This window comes from Musca domestica, unplaced genomic scaffold (genome assembly GCF_030504385.1).
Source record: "Musca domestica strain aabys unplaced genomic scaffold, Musca_domestica.polishedcontigs.V.1.1 2, whole genome shotgun sequence".
NCBI classification, from domain to species: Eukaryota; Metazoa; Arthropoda; class Insecta; order Diptera; family Muscidae; genus Musca; species Musca domestica.
In genome coordinates, this window is record NW_026712249.1 from 32,301,297 (window position 1) to 32,319,619 (window position 18,323).

General features: G+C 32.2%; 4 protein-coding genes across 8 annotated transcripts; 2 read left to right on the forward strand and 2 right to left on the reverse strand.

Annotated features, from left to right (window-relative positions):
• Positions 1-4,506: 4,506 nt before the first annotated feature.
• LOC101889856 (cytochrome c-2) lies at positions 4,507-5,118 on the reverse strand. Its single transcript, XM_005179748.3, has one exon. It carries the CDS (start codon positions 5,047-5,049, stop codon positions 4,723-4,725), a length of 327 nt encoding a protein of 108 aa, XP_005179805.1. The 5' UTR covers positions 5,050-5,118; the 3' UTR covers positions 4,507-4,722.
• Positions 5,119-6,528: 1,410 nt separating this feature from the next.
• LOC101890306 (intraflagellar transport protein 52 homolog) lies at positions 6,529-8,430 on the forward strand. Its single transcript, XM_005179751.4, has 5 exons — positions 6,529-6,796; positions 6,922-7,139; positions 7,204-7,631; positions 7,688-7,936; positions 8,041-8,430. Exons 1-5 carry the CDS (start codon positions 6,684-6,686, stop codon positions 8,329-8,331), a joined length of 1,299 nt encoding a protein of 432 aa, XP_005179808.3. The 5' UTR covers positions 6,529-6,683; the 3' UTR covers positions 8,332-8,430.
• Positions 8,431-9,026: 596 nt separating this feature from the next.
• Positions 9,027-11,637, forward strand: LOC101890478 (zinc finger protein 439). The gene is made up of 5 exons (XM_005179752.4): positions 9,027-9,775; positions 9,831-10,221; positions 10,613-10,822; positions 10,893-11,442; positions 11,502-11,637. Exons 1-5 carry the CDS (start codon positions 9,281-9,283, stop codon positions 11,635-11,637), a joined length of 1,782 nt encoding a protein of 593 aa, XP_005179809.1. The 5' UTR covers positions 9,027-9,280.
• Positions 11,638-11,995: 358 nt separating this feature from the next.
• LOC101890024 (transcription factor MafK) lies at positions 11,996-13,636 on the reverse strand. Of its 5 annotated transcripts, none has more exons than XM_059122104.1 (3): positions 13,533-13,636; positions 13,194-13,244; positions 11,996-12,570 (listed from the first exon to the last, which is right to left on the reverse strand). In XM_059122104.1, the coding sequence occupies exons 2-3, from the start codon at positions 13,212-13,214 to the stop codon at positions 12,205-12,207; spliced, it is 387 nt and encodes a 128-aa protein (XP_058978087.1). In that variant the 5' UTR covers positions 13,215-13,244; positions 13,533-13,636; the 3' UTR covers positions 11,996-12,204. The 5 variants fall into 5 exon arrangements, with proteins under 5 accessions (XP_058978087.1, XP_005179806.1, XP_011290983.1 ...); XM_005179749.4 differs by having other exon boundaries at positions 13,212-13,481; positions 13,533-13,625; XM_011292681.3 differs by having other exon boundaries at positions 13,194-13,481; positions 13,533-13,625.
• Between the last annotated feature and the right edge of the window lie 4,687 nt (positions 13,637-18,323).

Consider the following 18,323-nt stretch of genomic DNA (forward strand, 5'->3'; position numbering starts at 1 on the left):
AAATAATAACAATACATACATTTGTTGTTAAAAAAGTAACACTAATATAATATAAAACCTCTATTATGAATCTAAACAAAGCATAAAAACGCACTATTACCAGATATTTTCAACTTATCAGCTTTGAATAAAATATCTGAAAACAAAAAACATAAATTCTTTGGTTTCAGAGTAAGAAATATTCAGAAAACAGTTAGTTTGCTGCTCTATTTAATTTCATTGCCTTATTAAATTCGTTTGTAATAAAATTCACTTTATTATTACTTTCAACAAATCTTCAGCACTTTCAGTAAGCTTCTAATAATTATACTATTGGTCTGTTCAAGAAACTGGAAGAATCTACTAATTTTGCAATTTTTTTCGACATCATAGGGAAAGTCGATTATCGTAGTAAAAACTTTAACATTCTAGCAGTTCTGGAACAGACAATATGTTAGCCAATATACACAATTTTCTTATCAATTTATAATTATTATTACTTTACTATTACTTTTTGTTAGACACTATTTTAAACAGATAGTGCGATTTAAAGTCTTTATACTTTTTTGTGAGTCCAACATTTTTTTAAAACAAAGAAGGTAAAGTCATTTTAAAAAAGCATTCCCATCCCTGCATTTTCGGTAATTTAAATTGACACATTTCACAACATAAAAACAGGTTCCCATCTCTGATTTGTGTATGTACAAATTTTGGCAATGAGATGTTGTCAAATAAATAATTTTTAAAAAAAAATTGTATACATATGATTGCATGACTTTACATCCTTGATTCTACCATGAATTTTACTAAGTAGATGGACTTTTTGAAGCCCAGTCGAGGTCAACATTTGCATGAAATAACAATATCCTTAAATAAAAAAGCAATATATCAATCGTATTGAAATCAAAATTTAGGTGTTCACATGGCTCAATAAGAAAGGTTGCTCAACTTCAAAGAAACTAGAAAAATGAAACTTTGTGCTTTTAAATATGCAACAGTCGGCTTTGTTTATTTTTAATTTTTTTTATTATCAAAATTCTTATATTGGGTAAAACCCGCGAAATAAGAATGGAATTTCGGGGTTATTCCACGAGATGGAATACAATAGAAAATACAATAATTTGAAATTTCAAATTCGGTTGCAAAATAAATTTATATTTTCCACGTTAATGGGGGCAAAAGATTGTAAAATTTTGAGATAAAACTGTTATAAAACTCCTACTATTTTAGATTCAATTCCATTCCATTCTTGTTTCGCGGGTTTTCCCCAATAGCAGTGCCTTTGATTTAATTTCACCATGGGTGTACATAACTTAAAGTGTCGCACTGCCGCCATTAGTAACAAATGAAAGCTTTCTCTTTGCTCTTCTGCATTCACATAGGCTTAATAGCATTCACTTTCCTTTAAGAGATTTGCCATTATATGATGTAAACAATATTTAAACCGAACTCACCACTATGTGATGTCTTCGTTACGCATGTTATGTGACATGTGTAATATCAGCCAATATATGATGGATTTTGGAGCGATTTGGATGCGATTTGATATTTTAGTCCATCAGAGCTGTAATATGCACTCCATAGCCATCATGTTCCACGAAAGATGTAGGACACAGCCTAGAAATGTCTTGCCAAATAGATCGGTTCAGATTGAATGTAAATGAATTTATGGTTGAATTTCGGATCATAAGTTGTAACAAGGGCAATATACACATAGGATAATTTATTATTTTATATTAAAAATGCAAATAATTGTTTACTCTCTTCCAAAGTACCATGGAAAAGATGCAATCAAAATGTAAAATAGAAGTTGTAACCTTCAATCAGTCGTTATAATTGAACTTTATTTTGGCATCAAACATTTTGCTGGGAATATACATTTTATACTACCCATTAAAATAAGTAACAAAATGTGTAAATATAGAATAATTAACACATCTAATGCGATGAAACAATTGTATTACAAACAATTATTAATAGAAAGCTAAATGCATGACCTTGTACATTATTTGCAAATTAAATTATTGAAATATGACCTATGTGTATATCATAATAGACTTTCTTATTCATTTTTTTACTTTATTTAACACATCATTTTGCAGACTGGTGTTATTATTTGATATTTGTCACCGTAGTCGGCTTCTGCAAAGTTTATCTTATCTATATTTGTTGTAAAATTGTTAGTTGTATTTATATGCCACATTGCAGTATTGGAGAATTGTTTGGTAATCAATGATATAATCATTTGGAAATATTTAGAACATAATTCGTTATAGTTCCATTAAGCTCTATTAAGTTATTAATCCAAAGGTGTTGCCCAATTAGAAAATGAACTTACTTCTGTGTGACAAAAGCAAAAGAAAACACATTTTATGTTTGACTCCAAACAAATTGGAATTGTGTCTTTACTTCGCATTCCCTTTCGTATCGTCATACCAAAAACAGACCCCTAGTTTTTAAAAGTTATGTAGAATACAAACAAAAAAAGTACAAATAACTTCTTTTTGGAGACGCAGGGTTTAAAGAACTAATTAGTATAGCCTTTATGTTAAGAATCAAAAATTATTTCCTACGCGATAAAAGTAAAAAAAATGTTAAGTTCGGGGCAGAATTTTTGGGAAATTAAAAGATTTTAAAATATGACCAAAATTTCAAAAGCCTTTTTTTACCTTCTAAAATTGTTACAATTTTGAATTATATTGCAGCACGGATCGAATACTTTGTGCTAAGATGCAAAATTTCAAGTGGGATGTCAAAATTGAAAAAAATGTAATTCAAAATGAAATTATACCCTTAAAAATACATAAAATCTAGCTCAATGTACCTAAAATCGCGCTGTTAAAGTTGGCGTACACGATCCAAATCGGTAGGAACTGTTAAAAAACCTACAACCGGGTGGTGGCTTTTTATGGGAGCTATGCAAAATTGTGGACCAAAATAACTCATTTTTAGTTTCATAAGCTTGCAGACAAACTTGTAGGCGTTTGGGTCATTGAACGATTTTAATCGATGGACAAGAGAACATGCGTGAATTGTATTATAAAATCTTAAATATATACATACCTATTTCGATGACTTACACACCTATTGACAACTTATTACATGGCGCAGATTGACTGGTCCGATATAAATATAATTTCTGGTGAAAAAGGCTAAAATTGCTTTAATTCTTCAATTTACGTATGGAACCGATGGACAAAAAAACATACATGAATTGTCTTATAAAACATTAAATATATACATGCCTATTTTGATGACTTACAAACGTATTGACAAACATATTATGTGGCGGAGATTGCCTAGTCCGATATAAATATAATTTCTGGTAAAGAAGACTAAAATTGCGTTAATTCTTCAAATTATTTTCTTCCACTCTTAGACGAAAACTTTTTCACATTGAAACCTACAGCTCAATGCGTATTTTGAATGTTTTTTTTCTATATTTATTACAGAGAGATTGACTTATTTAGGGTAAATATATTTTATGATCTAAGAACCATGGATCACAAAGTAGCAAATGTAACTCAAGTATAGATTTTTCAATAATAGTTTCCTTTCTTTTATAGAAAGTAAACATTGTTATTATTTGTAGATTGAATGTAATTTAATTCAAAACATAAAGATTAAAGTCATTATTTCAAAAGTAATGATACAGTTATCTTCGAAATGCTTATATAATTCTTATTTTCAAAATTTTCAAGAATATGCATTCAGCCTTCTGAAAATAAATAATTTACATTCTGAATATAGACGCGCTATATGATGCAATGTCTGGCTAATAAAAGTTTTTCCATGAAAAAGCACATACACACACTAAACCAGATGCTTTCTTTATTGCGCAACTCAGCGAAAAATTTGTTTATACCTACATGTTATCTGGAGGAACCAAATATTCATAGGTATTTCTGACCATATACAAAATCTTTGAGGAAATGGTACTTATGCTTTGCAATTATGAAATAACAAAGGAAATCATGAAATAATGTCATACTTTCTTCCCTCCATCGAGAATTAACGTTAGAACAATGTAAGCGTAAAATATTCCATAACGCTTAGCACCAGTAAGCTTTTTAATCGTGTACGATTTTTTATTGTTGTTGCTTGGCAAACAACTGTATTTGTGAAAATAATCAATAACGACGTCACAACAGCCAGTCACCAGACAATCAACCTTCACTAACAATTTCACCAGTTTAATGAATAAAAATCATACATAATGCCCATGATGCTTCCATTTCATCTAAACTGTTTATGTAAACATCTCGTAGTTTCTTCCAGGTTGTTGTTGTTAGGTCGCCTTCACACGTGACGTTGTATAGTCGTCTATGAATTTGAACTTCAAACTTACGGAAATATTTTTTGATATGCGTTGAGGGTGATAATACATCCATGTGTGTGTGTCTATAACACTTTTTGGAACGAGGGAGGGTAGTCGATAGCGACGGCGGGTAGCGCACCACCACAACACGAGTCACACTTTCATTACGTAAATGTCAAAGATAAGCTAGCAAAATGAAAAACCCCGACTTTTTGTGTTTGGTAAATGTGAGGTAATAATGATTCGTTTTATTCTATTGATTTATGTTGCTAATACATTGCTCTCCAGCATACTTCGTTTCACAATAATTTAAATTTACATTAACTAAAGTAATGTTTATTTAAAATTTAGGTATTAACATAAAGAATTGATTTAGGTTTAGTTATACATAAATTATAATTTGTGGCGATGAAACGGGATGGAAATTAAGCGGTAGCGGATTTCAGGTAGGCAATGAGGTCAGCGCGATCTCCAGGCTTCTTCAAACCAGCAAAGATCATCTTTGTGCCTGGGATGTATTTCTTGGGGTTTTCCAAGTATTCGAACAAGGTATCTTCATTCCAGGTGATGCCCTTGGATTTGTTGGCATCTGTGTAGGCGAATCCAGCGGCTTGACCAGTCTTGCGGCCGAACAAACCATGCAAATTGGGGCCTACTTTGTGTTTACCGCCAGCTTCGACAGTGTGGCATTGAGCACAACGTTGGACGAAGAGTTTCTTGCCCTTTTCAACATCACCAGCTGGAACACCCATGTTTTTGAATTTGATTTAGATTTGCACAGCGCGGACTCTTGAACACAAATGAATGACTAAAAATACTCAGGTACATGTGTATTCTAGGGATAGTTAAGTCGACTTTCGATTAATCGACTTTTAGTACTCAAAGTTCTGTCAGTTGTAGTCGACTATGGACTGTGTTTAAAACCGATTACTTCACTGTTCATAATCGATTATGTGACTTTGATGTAAATAATAGCATGTTTCCATTGGAAACCGAACAACGTTGTTCGCTCTCAGAATTAAGTACACGAATTAACCCGTTCATACGGCACGATTCGTAATTCATAGTAAAATAATTCCTTTTTTCAAAAATTTTGTTTGTTGATTTTAATGGGAATTTATACGAAAATCCATGAAATTCTCACTAATATGAATAGAAGAAATTATTGTTTTCCTCCCAAAGATTTATTATATCATTAATTTTACAATTTTCATTCACGATTTCAACTTTTTGTGTAAATGTTGACATTTTGAACACATTTTTGTGTTTTTCCATTTTTAAATTCTGCTGGAGAGACACTTGTCAAACATTTTTTCTGCCGATAGAAACATTTTGAAAATGTTGCCTCTTTTGTTTGCGTTTTCTGTGGAAATTTTAACTCGTGGACAAAATGCGTACCTCGAATGAGAGAGAAAACAAAATTTACTTTCGTTTGAATGAACATACCCCATTCAACATTGTAGTTTTCATTCATAATTTTCAGTCTTCCCAAAAATTTTTAAAATTTCATCAAATTTTTCTATTTTTAATTTTTAAATGTCATAATTTATTTTTTCGATAAATACTCTCATTTGTTAGGGATGGGACATATTTTTTCGTTGTTCTGAGAGTGATTTGATTTGAACAACGTACAAATATGAGTGTTCGCTCAGGAAATTTTGTGTGAAGAATTAGGTAGTTTTTTCATAGTTAAGGGTCAAACAACGAATAGAGAGCGAATCAAGTGCAGTGGAAACGCCACATAACAGATCAAACTGAATAATCGACACTCATAATGAAATTGGATCTAGATTATTTCTTCCTTTGAAATGTTTACCAAAAAAATAAGTATTGGCTAAAAATACTCAACTACACGTCTTTTTTCTTCACAAGTGACACACCGAAAAAAAAATGGTGCACTTCACATGCTGATATTACAAAATCGTTGCCAGATTCGATGCAATAGGTCGTGTTTACATCAAATGTCTTTAGTTAAAAAAACGAATAATAAAAAAATCTTGTACGTCAAGAACTGGAGGTTAAATTAAGAAGAATGTTTTAAATATTACTGTTTTTATTTTATTTGGATGTAAAACAGATCAATGGATTGATTTTAATTTTGTGGGAGAAATTGACAAAAACTCTGAGCACAAGAATATAATAGTTCTGCAATTTTTCCGATAACATAAAGGGAAAATCGAATATCGTAATAAAAAACTTTTACATGCTTGCAATTCTGGCACAGAGCATTTACTACTTTCAGTTGAGTCGCTAAGCCGTTATTACACAATTCTGGAATTAACCAATGACCGTTGCATAGCAACTGGGTTTTTATGGCATGCGAGAATTTACTGACAAGTGCACATTTACATGAAATTTTCATTAACAATCTTTGTTTATTTACAAAATGTCCTCAAAAAATGTGATTTGTTTTGATATTTCAAAAAATGAACGATTCCAAATAACCGACAACTATAAAATGTTACATCGCAAATTGAAATCGCAATACATTATAGAACAGTGAGTATTAAAGACTATGTTTTTGCTAAAAGACCAGTTCATTGCAATCCATTAAAAATGTTTATTATATTTCTGTTCCCCAGAAAAGAAAGATTTTGTTCATATTGTATTGTTGTTTTTTTCAGGAATGATATGGAATTGAAACCGGAAATCTTGGCCAAAGTGAAAATATTTATTTTGGCTGGGCCCCAAGATCGTTTTACCGAAGAGGAGTTTGAAGTACTAAAGTCCTTTGTGGATAATGGTGGCAGTTTATGGGTACTACTTGGTGAGGGAGGCGAAAATGAATTCAATACAAATGTGAACTTCTTTTTGGAACAATATGGCATATACATAAATAGTGGTAAGAATGATTATAATTCATTACAAAATATCATTCGTTTAATTGAATTGAAATCAATTTTCAGACAATGTTATACGTCCACATTACTACAAGAATTTCCATCCAAAGGAGTGCTCGATTGGAGGTGGTGTGGTCTGCGAATCAATGTGGAGGCATATACTAAAGCAACCGGCCGATAAAGTTGACTATGATTTTAGTGATGAAAAATATAAGCTACATTTCCAATATCCTTATGGGTCAACGCTAAATGTCTCTGATCCGGCAAATGTTTTACTTACAACCGGCCCGGTAGTGTATCCCTTTAATCGGCCATTGGCTGGATATTATTGTAACGAGGCGAAGGGTAAAATTTTGGCCATTGGTTCGGGTTATATGTTTCATGATAAATATTTGACCAGCTATAAGACAAATGATGTCATTTTGGAATACATACTCAAATTGTTGGCTACCAATGACATACAATTTAATCATTTGGATTTTAATGATGTTGAGGTAAGTGGTGTTATCATTTTAAAAAAATATGTTAATACCTCCTATTACGATTCCAGCTAAATGATAACAAAACATTTACGGATATTGGTTTTATTGCCGACTTACCAAAAGCCTGTCTGATTGATTCCATCGGCTCTGAAATACCGGCTGATTTTAAGAAAATGTTCGACATGTCCTTGTGTTCTTTGAGCAATCGTTTGCTCAAGGATGTCATCAATACCTATCAACAGTTAAATGTTAAATATGAACCATTGAAAATTATAAAACCCCAATTTGAAATCCCATTGCCAGCTTTGCAATTGGCGGTATGTTTTTTAAATGCTTTAATTTTATTTAAAACACAATTTAATTGATTAGAAGGATATAATTACAAAAAATTACTAATAATTTACACAATTTTTGATTTTAGACTTTTCCGCCGATTTTTAGTGAACCCGCTGCGCCACCTTTGGAACTCTACGATTTGGATGAGATATTCAGTCCGCCGCGTTCTCAGCTAGCAAATATGACTGGCCAATGTTTACAGGCTCTACAATCGTCCAAGAACCCCCGCAAACCACCAAATCTCAAAGAATTGGAAAATTACATAAAAGAATGTGCTCGCATCACGGCAATTATCAACGAACAACATGATATGTCACCCCGGGAAATTTTAAATGTGGTGGCCCATCAAATCGTCACCTATCGACCATATGAATAGAATTAAGTTAAAATTATTGTTACTGTTTGAATTGGGCATTAGTTTGGATGTGTTAATGAATTATAAATTTAATGAAGAATGGAAATACATCGATTTAAACACCCCAGTCCTACACCTAAATAAATGTTTTCTTGTGATTTGGTGCCTGGTAGGAATCGTTTGTTGGTTCTAAATGAAAAATGTTTAAAATATGAATAAACCTGAAAGTTTTCTAATGAATATGCAATGAAATATGTATTCGAAAGAGATGAATCAAGATTTTCTTATTGATACCTCTTTATGTTACTCAAGTCTGCAGTAGTATGTTTTATTACTATTTCATTTGATCGGAATTATGTCGTAAATTGTTGAAGAATTTTAGGAAAATTTTCGCTAGGAAAAGTAGTGCAGTTGCAAATTTTCAGTAATGCTGCATTCAAGAGCTTGTATAACCTTTTGTTGTAAAGCTTTTGTGGTATGAAGTGGCATGCCAGGGGTTTCTCTTTGCAAATACTTAATGGATATAAATGTGGGACACTACACTTCTACCTACAACTTTGATTACATTTTTGCAGCTATTTGAAATCAGTGTAACTAATGCCCGTATGGATTTTTATATGGCGGCTGCCACCAAACGGGAGTCATCGTAGACAAGGACTAGGCGTATAATCAATGAAATGATCGAAGGAATGGCTTTTGACCTCAATGTCTGTATGGATTGTACAGGCAGAATAGATTGGTTGCTATAGTCAACCTTTTTCTTTGTTTCCAAACTTTTAAACAGCTTTTGCTGCACTGAGTCTTTTTGAAATACTCGTTAAATCAAATGCCTTCATAAATGTAAACAATCCTGGCAAAACACCTGTAAATGGATCCTGCGCACAATATATACCGCATGTTCTTGCATTTATCCCAAGGATACGACACATAAATCTTAAACACAACTTGTTTTTAAATAAACAAATAAAATATGCCACCAGTTAAAAAATATAAAGGGAAATTTTGTCGTGTTTGTCTCAAAGAAATACGTAGCTCCGTTTCGAAAGCCCATCACCTGCTGCAGCCACCAGAACCAGTAATACAATTGAGGAATGGTCTCAAGGCTTCCACATATTTACATTGCTATTACTATTGCATACGTCAGGGTGGCACAACAGATCATTTTAATGCTGACAGCCTTATGGACTATGCCTACATTTGTGTAAAATGCCGAGTGCATTTGTGTCGAACAATTGGGTTTATAGTGCAATCACAAAAAAATGAAGATTTTCTAATGTCAATGTATGAAAATAGTACCCACGATGGCAGTGCCAATGATTTGGATGATGAATTGTGGGCCGACAATAAAACAGCTGATAATACAACAATTGATCTGGAATATGAATTATTTGGCACAACTAAATCCGATGAGGAAGAAAATGATAATGACGATTATAAGCAAAGTAATGTAGGACAGGAAGATGAGGTATTTATTTATAGTTTATATTCAAAATAATAATATTTATATTCCATACTTTTAGAACAATTTGCTTTCGGAATATATGAATCCAAATGATTACACAATGAAGGTTTACCAAGAATCCCTCGATAATTTGTTAGATATTGATTCAGGATCGGATATAAATGCAGTTTTTAATATAACTTCAAATTCCAAAGAAAGTGGAGCAACAAAAGTTAGGTCGACTGAAAAAGATGAAAATAATTTAAAAAAATCTAAAAACATTGTCTTGGATTTCGAAGAGATCCTCATAGAGGTGGAAAATGAAGAAACTACTTCCATAAAGTCTTCTAAGAAGTCAGCCAATCCCAGTAATGGAACAAAAATGATAAGGAAATTTAATTTTAAATGTGAATCATGCTGTAAAGTTTTCAAATTGGAACGTGAGCTACATGATCATTATAACACCCATGGTGAGTAGAGGGACCATAATAGATTTTTGGGAGACCCATATAAGTAAAACTATTTCTAGAAGAACTACTGCGAATATTTGTAAATTGGATCTTCTATGATTAGAAGATGGGTCTATTCTTGTTTTGATATATGACTGGTCGACTTCTGAGAAATAGCTTTCGGAGATCCATATAAGGAAAAATATTTTAAGAAAATCTACTCCTGGTCTTTTACACAAAGATCTTTTTGGTTTTTATTCAATACAGATAAATTCTATGGATCTTCTAGGGATAGAAGATTTTTCCAGGGGTATTTACATACAAAGGGTCAGTTTCCGTTGATACTGTATGAGTCTTGGGACTAAAAATATTATGCCAGCAAATGTTTAAAATGAACTTGTAATATTTTCAGACGTACACGAGTTGAAATTTGCTTGTGACACCTGCAAAACGTACTTTATGTCAGAGGATGCCCTTTTGGTCCATGAGGATGTTGTACATAACAATAAAAACTACGAGGATTGTGAAAAATGTGGAAAATTTATTCCTTCCAGAGATAAACAAACACATGTGGAAAAAGAACACGACAACAAAAAGGCCAAACACGAATGTAAATCTTGTGGTATGATCGGGATAAGCTTTAATTTAATTTTTTTTCCTATGGAAATAAAACATCTCACATTTTCTTTTAGATCGCAGCTTTTTAACAAAGTCCGCCCTTGTTAAACACCAAGAGACTGTACACGGCTCTACCAAATTGAATCGTCATGAATGTCTGGAGTGTGATCGTTTTTTCTTCACAACGAGAAACCTCAAAAAGCACACACAAACTGCTCACAATGCTCAAAATAGAACTCATCTAGACGAGGAGTTTTTATGTGATATTTGTTCAAAAACTTTAACAAGCAAATGGAATTTAAAATTGCACATGCAGAGACATACTGGAGATGTATTGAAATGTTCCTATTGCGACAAAGAATTTGTAACGGCCAAGGATTTGAGAATACATACACGTTTTCATACCAGGGAATTTCCATTTAAATGTGATAAATGCCAGCGTACATTTGCTATTAAAACCCATTTCGATCATCATCGTAAACAACACGAAGGTGTTCGCTACAAGTGTCAAGTATGTGATAAAGATTTCGGTCACATCTTCAGTTTGCGACAGCATTCATTTAAGCACCGTGGTTATCCCTTTAGCTGCAAATTGTGTGAAAAAGGATTTCCGTCAATTTTTAAGTATGACGAATATGAAATTATTTTTTTTCTGTAATCAAACCTATTTTGTTATATTTTAGATTACGAGTTCATTTGAAAACAAGACATCGCAAGATTTTTAATGGGGCATATACAGATGAAAAGGCAGCTGAATATATTACACGAAATAAAATTAAAAAGATGTATCCTCAGGTTGAAATTCCAGCTAGGATTTAGAATGGAAGAAAATATCTAGTTACTAAGACTATTGTATATGATGTAATCGTAAAAATATAGAATGGAAGAAAATATCTAGTTACTAAGACTATTGTATATGATGTAATCGTAAAAATATATTTAGACAGTATGCAGAAAGCTCATAAGCTTGATTATCTCTGGAAGAGTCCAAATATATATATAAAAAAGGCCTATAAATATTGTTTTTTTCTGAAGTAGTTATTTGAGATGTTTATACAAATAATTCGTAAATAACGCGTTTTATAAAGACAGGGCTGCTTTAAATAAGGTCAAAAAATACTAAACTGAAAATCAGGCAATATACACTGTTGTAAAATCCCACACAAAGACACTTTCGTTTGTTTTTAAATTATTGTAGATACAATTATTTTATATATTTTTGTATATAACTTATTTTACAGAGGACGTATACAATGCAAGTGTAGTTGTGCTAACTACACTTTCATTAAAACTAACATTACATTATAGAAATAAAACTATAGGAAAAAACTTGTACTTCAATCACCGCTTCACTGTGGAAGCAACCAAAAAGGAAAATAAAACGGTCTAACACGTTTCCAATTCCTGTGGTATTGGAATATCATTGTGGGCCGCAAATTGTAACAGGGCAGCATATTTCTTTTTCCAATTTTCAATTTCACGACTACATTGTTCATTTTCCTCATGCATTTGTTCCAATTCGGTCCATTCATGACTTTTTTCCGTTTCTAAAACATCTTTTTGCTCGATACGTTTGATGCGACAACTGGCAGCGTAGCCACGGTTTTTAAGAGTACGACGACGTTGTTTCATGCGTACAATCTCTTCACGATTTAATCCGCGCATTTTTAGAGTACGATTTAAATCGCGCACGGAAATGGAAACCAATTCATCATCACTGATATCAGGAATGGGACATGGTGATAGTGGGGCCTGTGTTAAAAAAAGTTAAAGAAAATGAAATGTTAATTAATATTATTGATTAACAAATAGTTTATGGTGCTTGGCAATTTTCTTTGTTTGATTAGAAAAATGTAGAAAATATAGTTTGATTTTTTTTCGATAAAAAATCTCCATAGAAGGTAATTTACAGATCATTTCTAGAGGAATTACCGTTATGGTTTTTTATAAAATACCCAACTAGATGTTATCCTACATTAATTCTGTAGAATAAATTTTCCCCTGAAGATAAAACTTTTGTTGGACTTCAGAGATTTCTTTAGGGACTTAATGGGCAGGTGTTTTGTAGATAAAAGATATCAAAGGGCCTCTATAAATATAAGACCTTAATAGAGGACTTTTACATGTAGATAGAAGACTTTCACCTATGTTTTCATGATATCTAATAGAAAATCTTTCTCAAGATCTCACGTTCAGTGAATCTTCTATATAATGTCTAAACATAAAATAGATTGTATGTTCCATGGAAAATACAAAATTTCACTCGTAATAAACAACAAATTGCCAAACACCTTGTAGTTTAACTACAAAACAAACATGCATTCCTTTATAACGCATTTCATTTGTTACTCGATCGATCAAAATATTGCATTTACATAAAGATCTTCAGTTACCATTGTTGATTGTTTTAGATTGAGACTCCTTGACTGATGTAATTGATCCATTGTGAAAAAGATGCGAAGTCCCAACAAAATGTATGTATAATACAATTACAATTGTTGGGAGAGATACGTTTTGATTTTTTTTTGCAAGTTGTGATGATTTGCCCAATTTTTGTTCCAGAAAATGATACACACATATACGACACAGATTGGGATGTCGTCACCGTTGAGTTGATTGAAGAAGAAAGAGATTAATAATATTTTGTTATTAATCTTTTTTGCCTACGTAATAAATAGTTAATATTTTCTAAATAAAAAATAAATGATAAATACCGTAAAAATGAAGAAAAAACAACGACACAACACTGATTTCACAAAACAATAACACAGAGTTTCTATTACTACGGCAATATGGCGTCAGATTAGTGGTGGTAGTAGTTGTGAAAAATCGATAAAATTATCGATATTTCAACATCGATAGGCAGCGTTGCTTTATTGTATCGAAAAACATGTTGGTAGAAGCAATATGGTACATGGTACAATAAAAAGGTAAGGTAGAGCTACCAGCTGATTACAATTTTTTTCTAAGTGTGCCCAATTTTATCTTTGTATTTAAAATAAAAACAGAATATTTTCAAAATTGTAAGACGCGCATTAAAGCTATTCGCCAGTTTTACTATGGAATTAAAGATAGAACTGTTTAGATCATGTTTTTGATAGGAAATCCAGGCAGTTAATTCATTTTTCTGCTATTTAACTGATTTTAAAAATGAAGAAAAATATTGAATAAATGTAAAATGACAGGAAGCGGGAATACCCTCAGGCCTGTATTTTTGTTATTTTACGTAGCTGTTCTACCTCCTTATTGTACGATGGGCCTATATAAGGTCGGCCAGTAATGCTATGTTCTCATTACAATTTCAATCACGTTGTTCGCTCTCAAAATTAGGTACATGGTAGAAAAATACAAGTAGATGCATCAACGTTTGGGAACATTGATATGTCAAAAAAATTTAAATGTGTTTTCAAATATAAGCAGATTTTTAAATGTTTTCTTATACGACGTCATTCGCAGGTCATTATAATTCGCGGTTTTTCAACAATTTTCACAAATTTAAATAATTTTTCATTCAACATTTTCAATTCCAAATTGTTTTGACAGTTCATTGTCCCAGCAGCTGTGTCGATGCGTCTACCTATATTCTTCTACCATGATTAGGTACACGAATTAACCCGTTCATACGGCACGATTATTAATTCATAGTACAATAATTAATTTTTTCAAAAAATTTGCTTGTGGATTTTAATGGAAATTTATATGAAAGTACATGTTATTCTCACTAATATGAATAGAAGAAATGATTTTTTCCCAAAGATTTTTTATATCATTGATTTTAAAATTTTTATTCGCGTTTTCAATTTTTTGCGTAAATGTTGACATTTTGAACATATTTTTGTATTTTTTTATTTTAAAATTCTGAACATTTTTTTGCCGATAAAAACATTTTGAAAATATTGCCTCTTTTGATTACAGTTTTCTGTGGAAATTTCAACTCGTGGACAAAATGCGTACCTCGAATGAGAGAGAAAACAAAATTTACTTTCGTTTGAATGTACATACGCCATTCAACATTGTAGTTTTTATTCATAATTTTCAGTTTTCCCAAAATTTTTCATTAAATGTTTCTTTTATTTTTTCGATAAATGCTCTCATTTGTTAAGGATGTCATATTTTTTCGTTGTTCTGAGAGTGGTTTGATTCGAACAATGTACAACGAATAGAGAACGAATCAAGTGCAGTGGAAACGCCACATTGTGCTACTTCCGTATATGGAAAGTTGTGTACATGGTAAAATTAAGGAGGTAAAGTCATTTCAATATGTAAACACAGGTTCCCATCTCTGATTTCTGTTTATTCAATGGATTTACAAATATAAATTTTGATAAACGAATAATTTTGAAAGAATTGTAAACAATCATATTTCTTTTTTTAATTCTACCATGATTGTACACTACATATTACATATTACCCAATATAATAATCACAAAACTATTATATTAGGGAAAATCCACAAAACTTGAATGGAATATTGCGGTCTCTTCACAAAATTGAATCCAAGATAGTAGCGCAAAATTGTTTTATCCCGAAATTGCACATTTTGTTGCAGGTTCGGGAACAGACCAACTGTCAACCACAGCATGTTAACTTCGCATAAATATTTGTCTATTCACAAAAGCTCTTATACTATATAATGCGCATATGTATATTCCTAATAATCGGAATTTGCATCGATCATGTTTTTGGCAGTTTTCAGCGTATTGTGAAATAGTACGATAAACTACAATGCGTTGAGATATTATCATAATAAGAGTTGAGCCGACATTTTGTATGATAACATGCATATTGTTATATATAGTTATTTTTAAATACAGTAATAAATCGTGGCACAATCAGAGAGGTAGTTTAATTTCAAAGGAACTACTGCACTACAGTCTTATAATGACAAGGAGACTTTTAAAACACGTTGATTTGTTTATTGGAAAAAACCAAGAAACATGAATGTGTGGGGTTATTCTACAAAATTGAATCCAAGATAGATATTATTGTTTAATCTCAAAATTGTATGCCCATAACGTGGAAAATATTCACTTTGTAACAATCATGGTGCAATGGAAAAAGTAATCTCGTGCAATCATACGACTACAATTTTCCATTTGATGTCCCTTCATTGTCAAATTTATGTTTTCTAGTTATTTCGCACCTAATATCTTGCTATAATCACGATTTTTTTACCCTCCACCATAGTATGGAGGGTATATTAAGTTTGTCATTCGGTTTGTAACACCTCGAAATATACATTTTAGACCCCACAAAGTATATATATATATATATATAGTATATATAAAATGCTATGTCGATTTAGCGATGTCCGTCCGTCTGTAGAAAATACTCTAGCTTCCGAACGGAATGAAGTAGGTTGATAAGATTTTACTCAAATGTATGTTGTCTGCACGACTTTTGGTATTGAAAATAGGCCATGTAGGTTCACGTTTTGGTATAGCACCCATATAACGGTACCTCCCGATATTCGGTATTTTGATGATTTTAGTGACATTATTTGCCGGAAATGTTTCAAATTTGCTAGTTAAAGTTCGTATTGTATACTACAGCATAAGACATTAAATTGCCTGTGCAGCTCCACGTCTTCTTATAGCCCCCATATAACGGAACGTCCCCATATTCGGTATTTTGATGATTTTAGCGACATCATTCACTGGAACTGTTTCAAATTTTGTATTTGAAGTTCGTAATGGATACGACAGCCTAAGACAGAAAAGTGTCTGTGCAGGTCCACGTCTTCGTATAGCCCCCATATAGCGGTACCTCCCAATATTCGGTATTTTAATGCATTCTGTCTGTGCAGGTCCACGTGTTGGTAAAGCCCCCATACAATAGTACCTCTCTATATTCGATTTTTTGATGATGAAGGTCCACGTCCTCGTATAGACCCATATATAATGGCTACATTCGGTATTTTTAAGATTTGAACAGAACTTTCAACGGATTTTATTTTTTGAAAATTGTCAAATTCGTTCCAAATGGTTGACGGTATTCAAGTTTGGCCCGGCCAGACAACGGACATTAAATACAATACAGATATTTTCCTTTTAGTACACAATCCATATAGCAGATATTAGGTGCGTCTGTTTACCCTAAAATTTGTAACAGGAAAAGTAACCAGACACAACTATTGAAAAACTCTTCAGCTCTTGAATCTGGTTGTATGACACACAAAGACTGGCTTAAAATAAAACGTCATTCGAATGCTACACAAGGTCGATTTCGTTGAAAAAGGGTTGCCATATTTGATTTAGCAAATTAGACTACCTCTATTGTTTTTCCATCGTGATGTGATGAAAGTAGATGTAAGTTTAATTGCAAAATTTCACATAAATATATAAATTACACTTTATCTAGATTATTTGTTTACTTCTTTTCCAAATAAAAAATAAAACTATTGTATTGTGTTTGTTTCGTTTTACATAAATTGCATTTATTTGTTGTTTTAATATACTCATACTCATAAGTAGCGGAAAGCTACTTTAACGCTCAGCGTGTATATCGGATACATGTCACCACTATTAGTTCCTGAAGTGTGGAAATATTTAATTCTGCTTTCCTACATGCTTTTAAACTGTCGGATTTTCTCTATGTTCTTATTTAAAGATGATTGCATTCCAAGCTTTATTCTTGGATATTCCATAGTGCTTATTTCCAATTGTTATATATCTGTCGGCGGTTAAGTCCAAAACAGCCAACCATGCCAGATGCCATGTTTTTCACTTTCAAAGCGTTGTAGTAAATCATAGTTAAGTCCACCATATGAATATGTATTCCACTGCTGGGAATCGCATAATTCTTGGGACGTTTCTCCATCATTATTGCACACACCCATCAATGATAAGCCGGGCTTTTTTGTCTGGGCATGCAGCGTCACCAGGCATAAGTAAAATATAAACAAAATGGAAAAATATTTGTATAATTTTTCTATGAATGCCGCGATTTGAAAACGTTCGATTTGATAGCGATATTCTGTCTCCACTTCCATGTTAATTTATTTTCGTTTGTATTTTGTTGAACTTGACTCGAGTCTGTTGTTATTGGTATTGTTTGTGGTACAATTGCCGGCATTTGTATTTATAGGTGGAAGTACACACCATCTAATTATCTCTGTTAGTGGAAAGCTTTGCCGGTTACTGTTTGTCAATGGGCTTTTGCGATTTGTTGTGCTTGTGGGCGATAGCAACAATTATCGCAAAAAGTATTAATACAGCAAATTGAAAATAATTGAATTATAATAATTTTCTCTTTGATCTCATCCTTCTTAGAATTTGGAGTATTTTGCATAAACTCACATAAAGTGGGACCTAAAATGTGTTTCTAATATATGTATATATGAGGTGAGATTTAGACTATCGACATCTTATAACAGAATTTTATAACAAATAATTTTGTAGAATATTTTGACCTGCTACGATCATGATATCATAATAATATATTGAAAAAAGAACCGAAAATACCCCTTTGATCTCTTTCAAGAAATGTGTAAAAATACAGGTAGA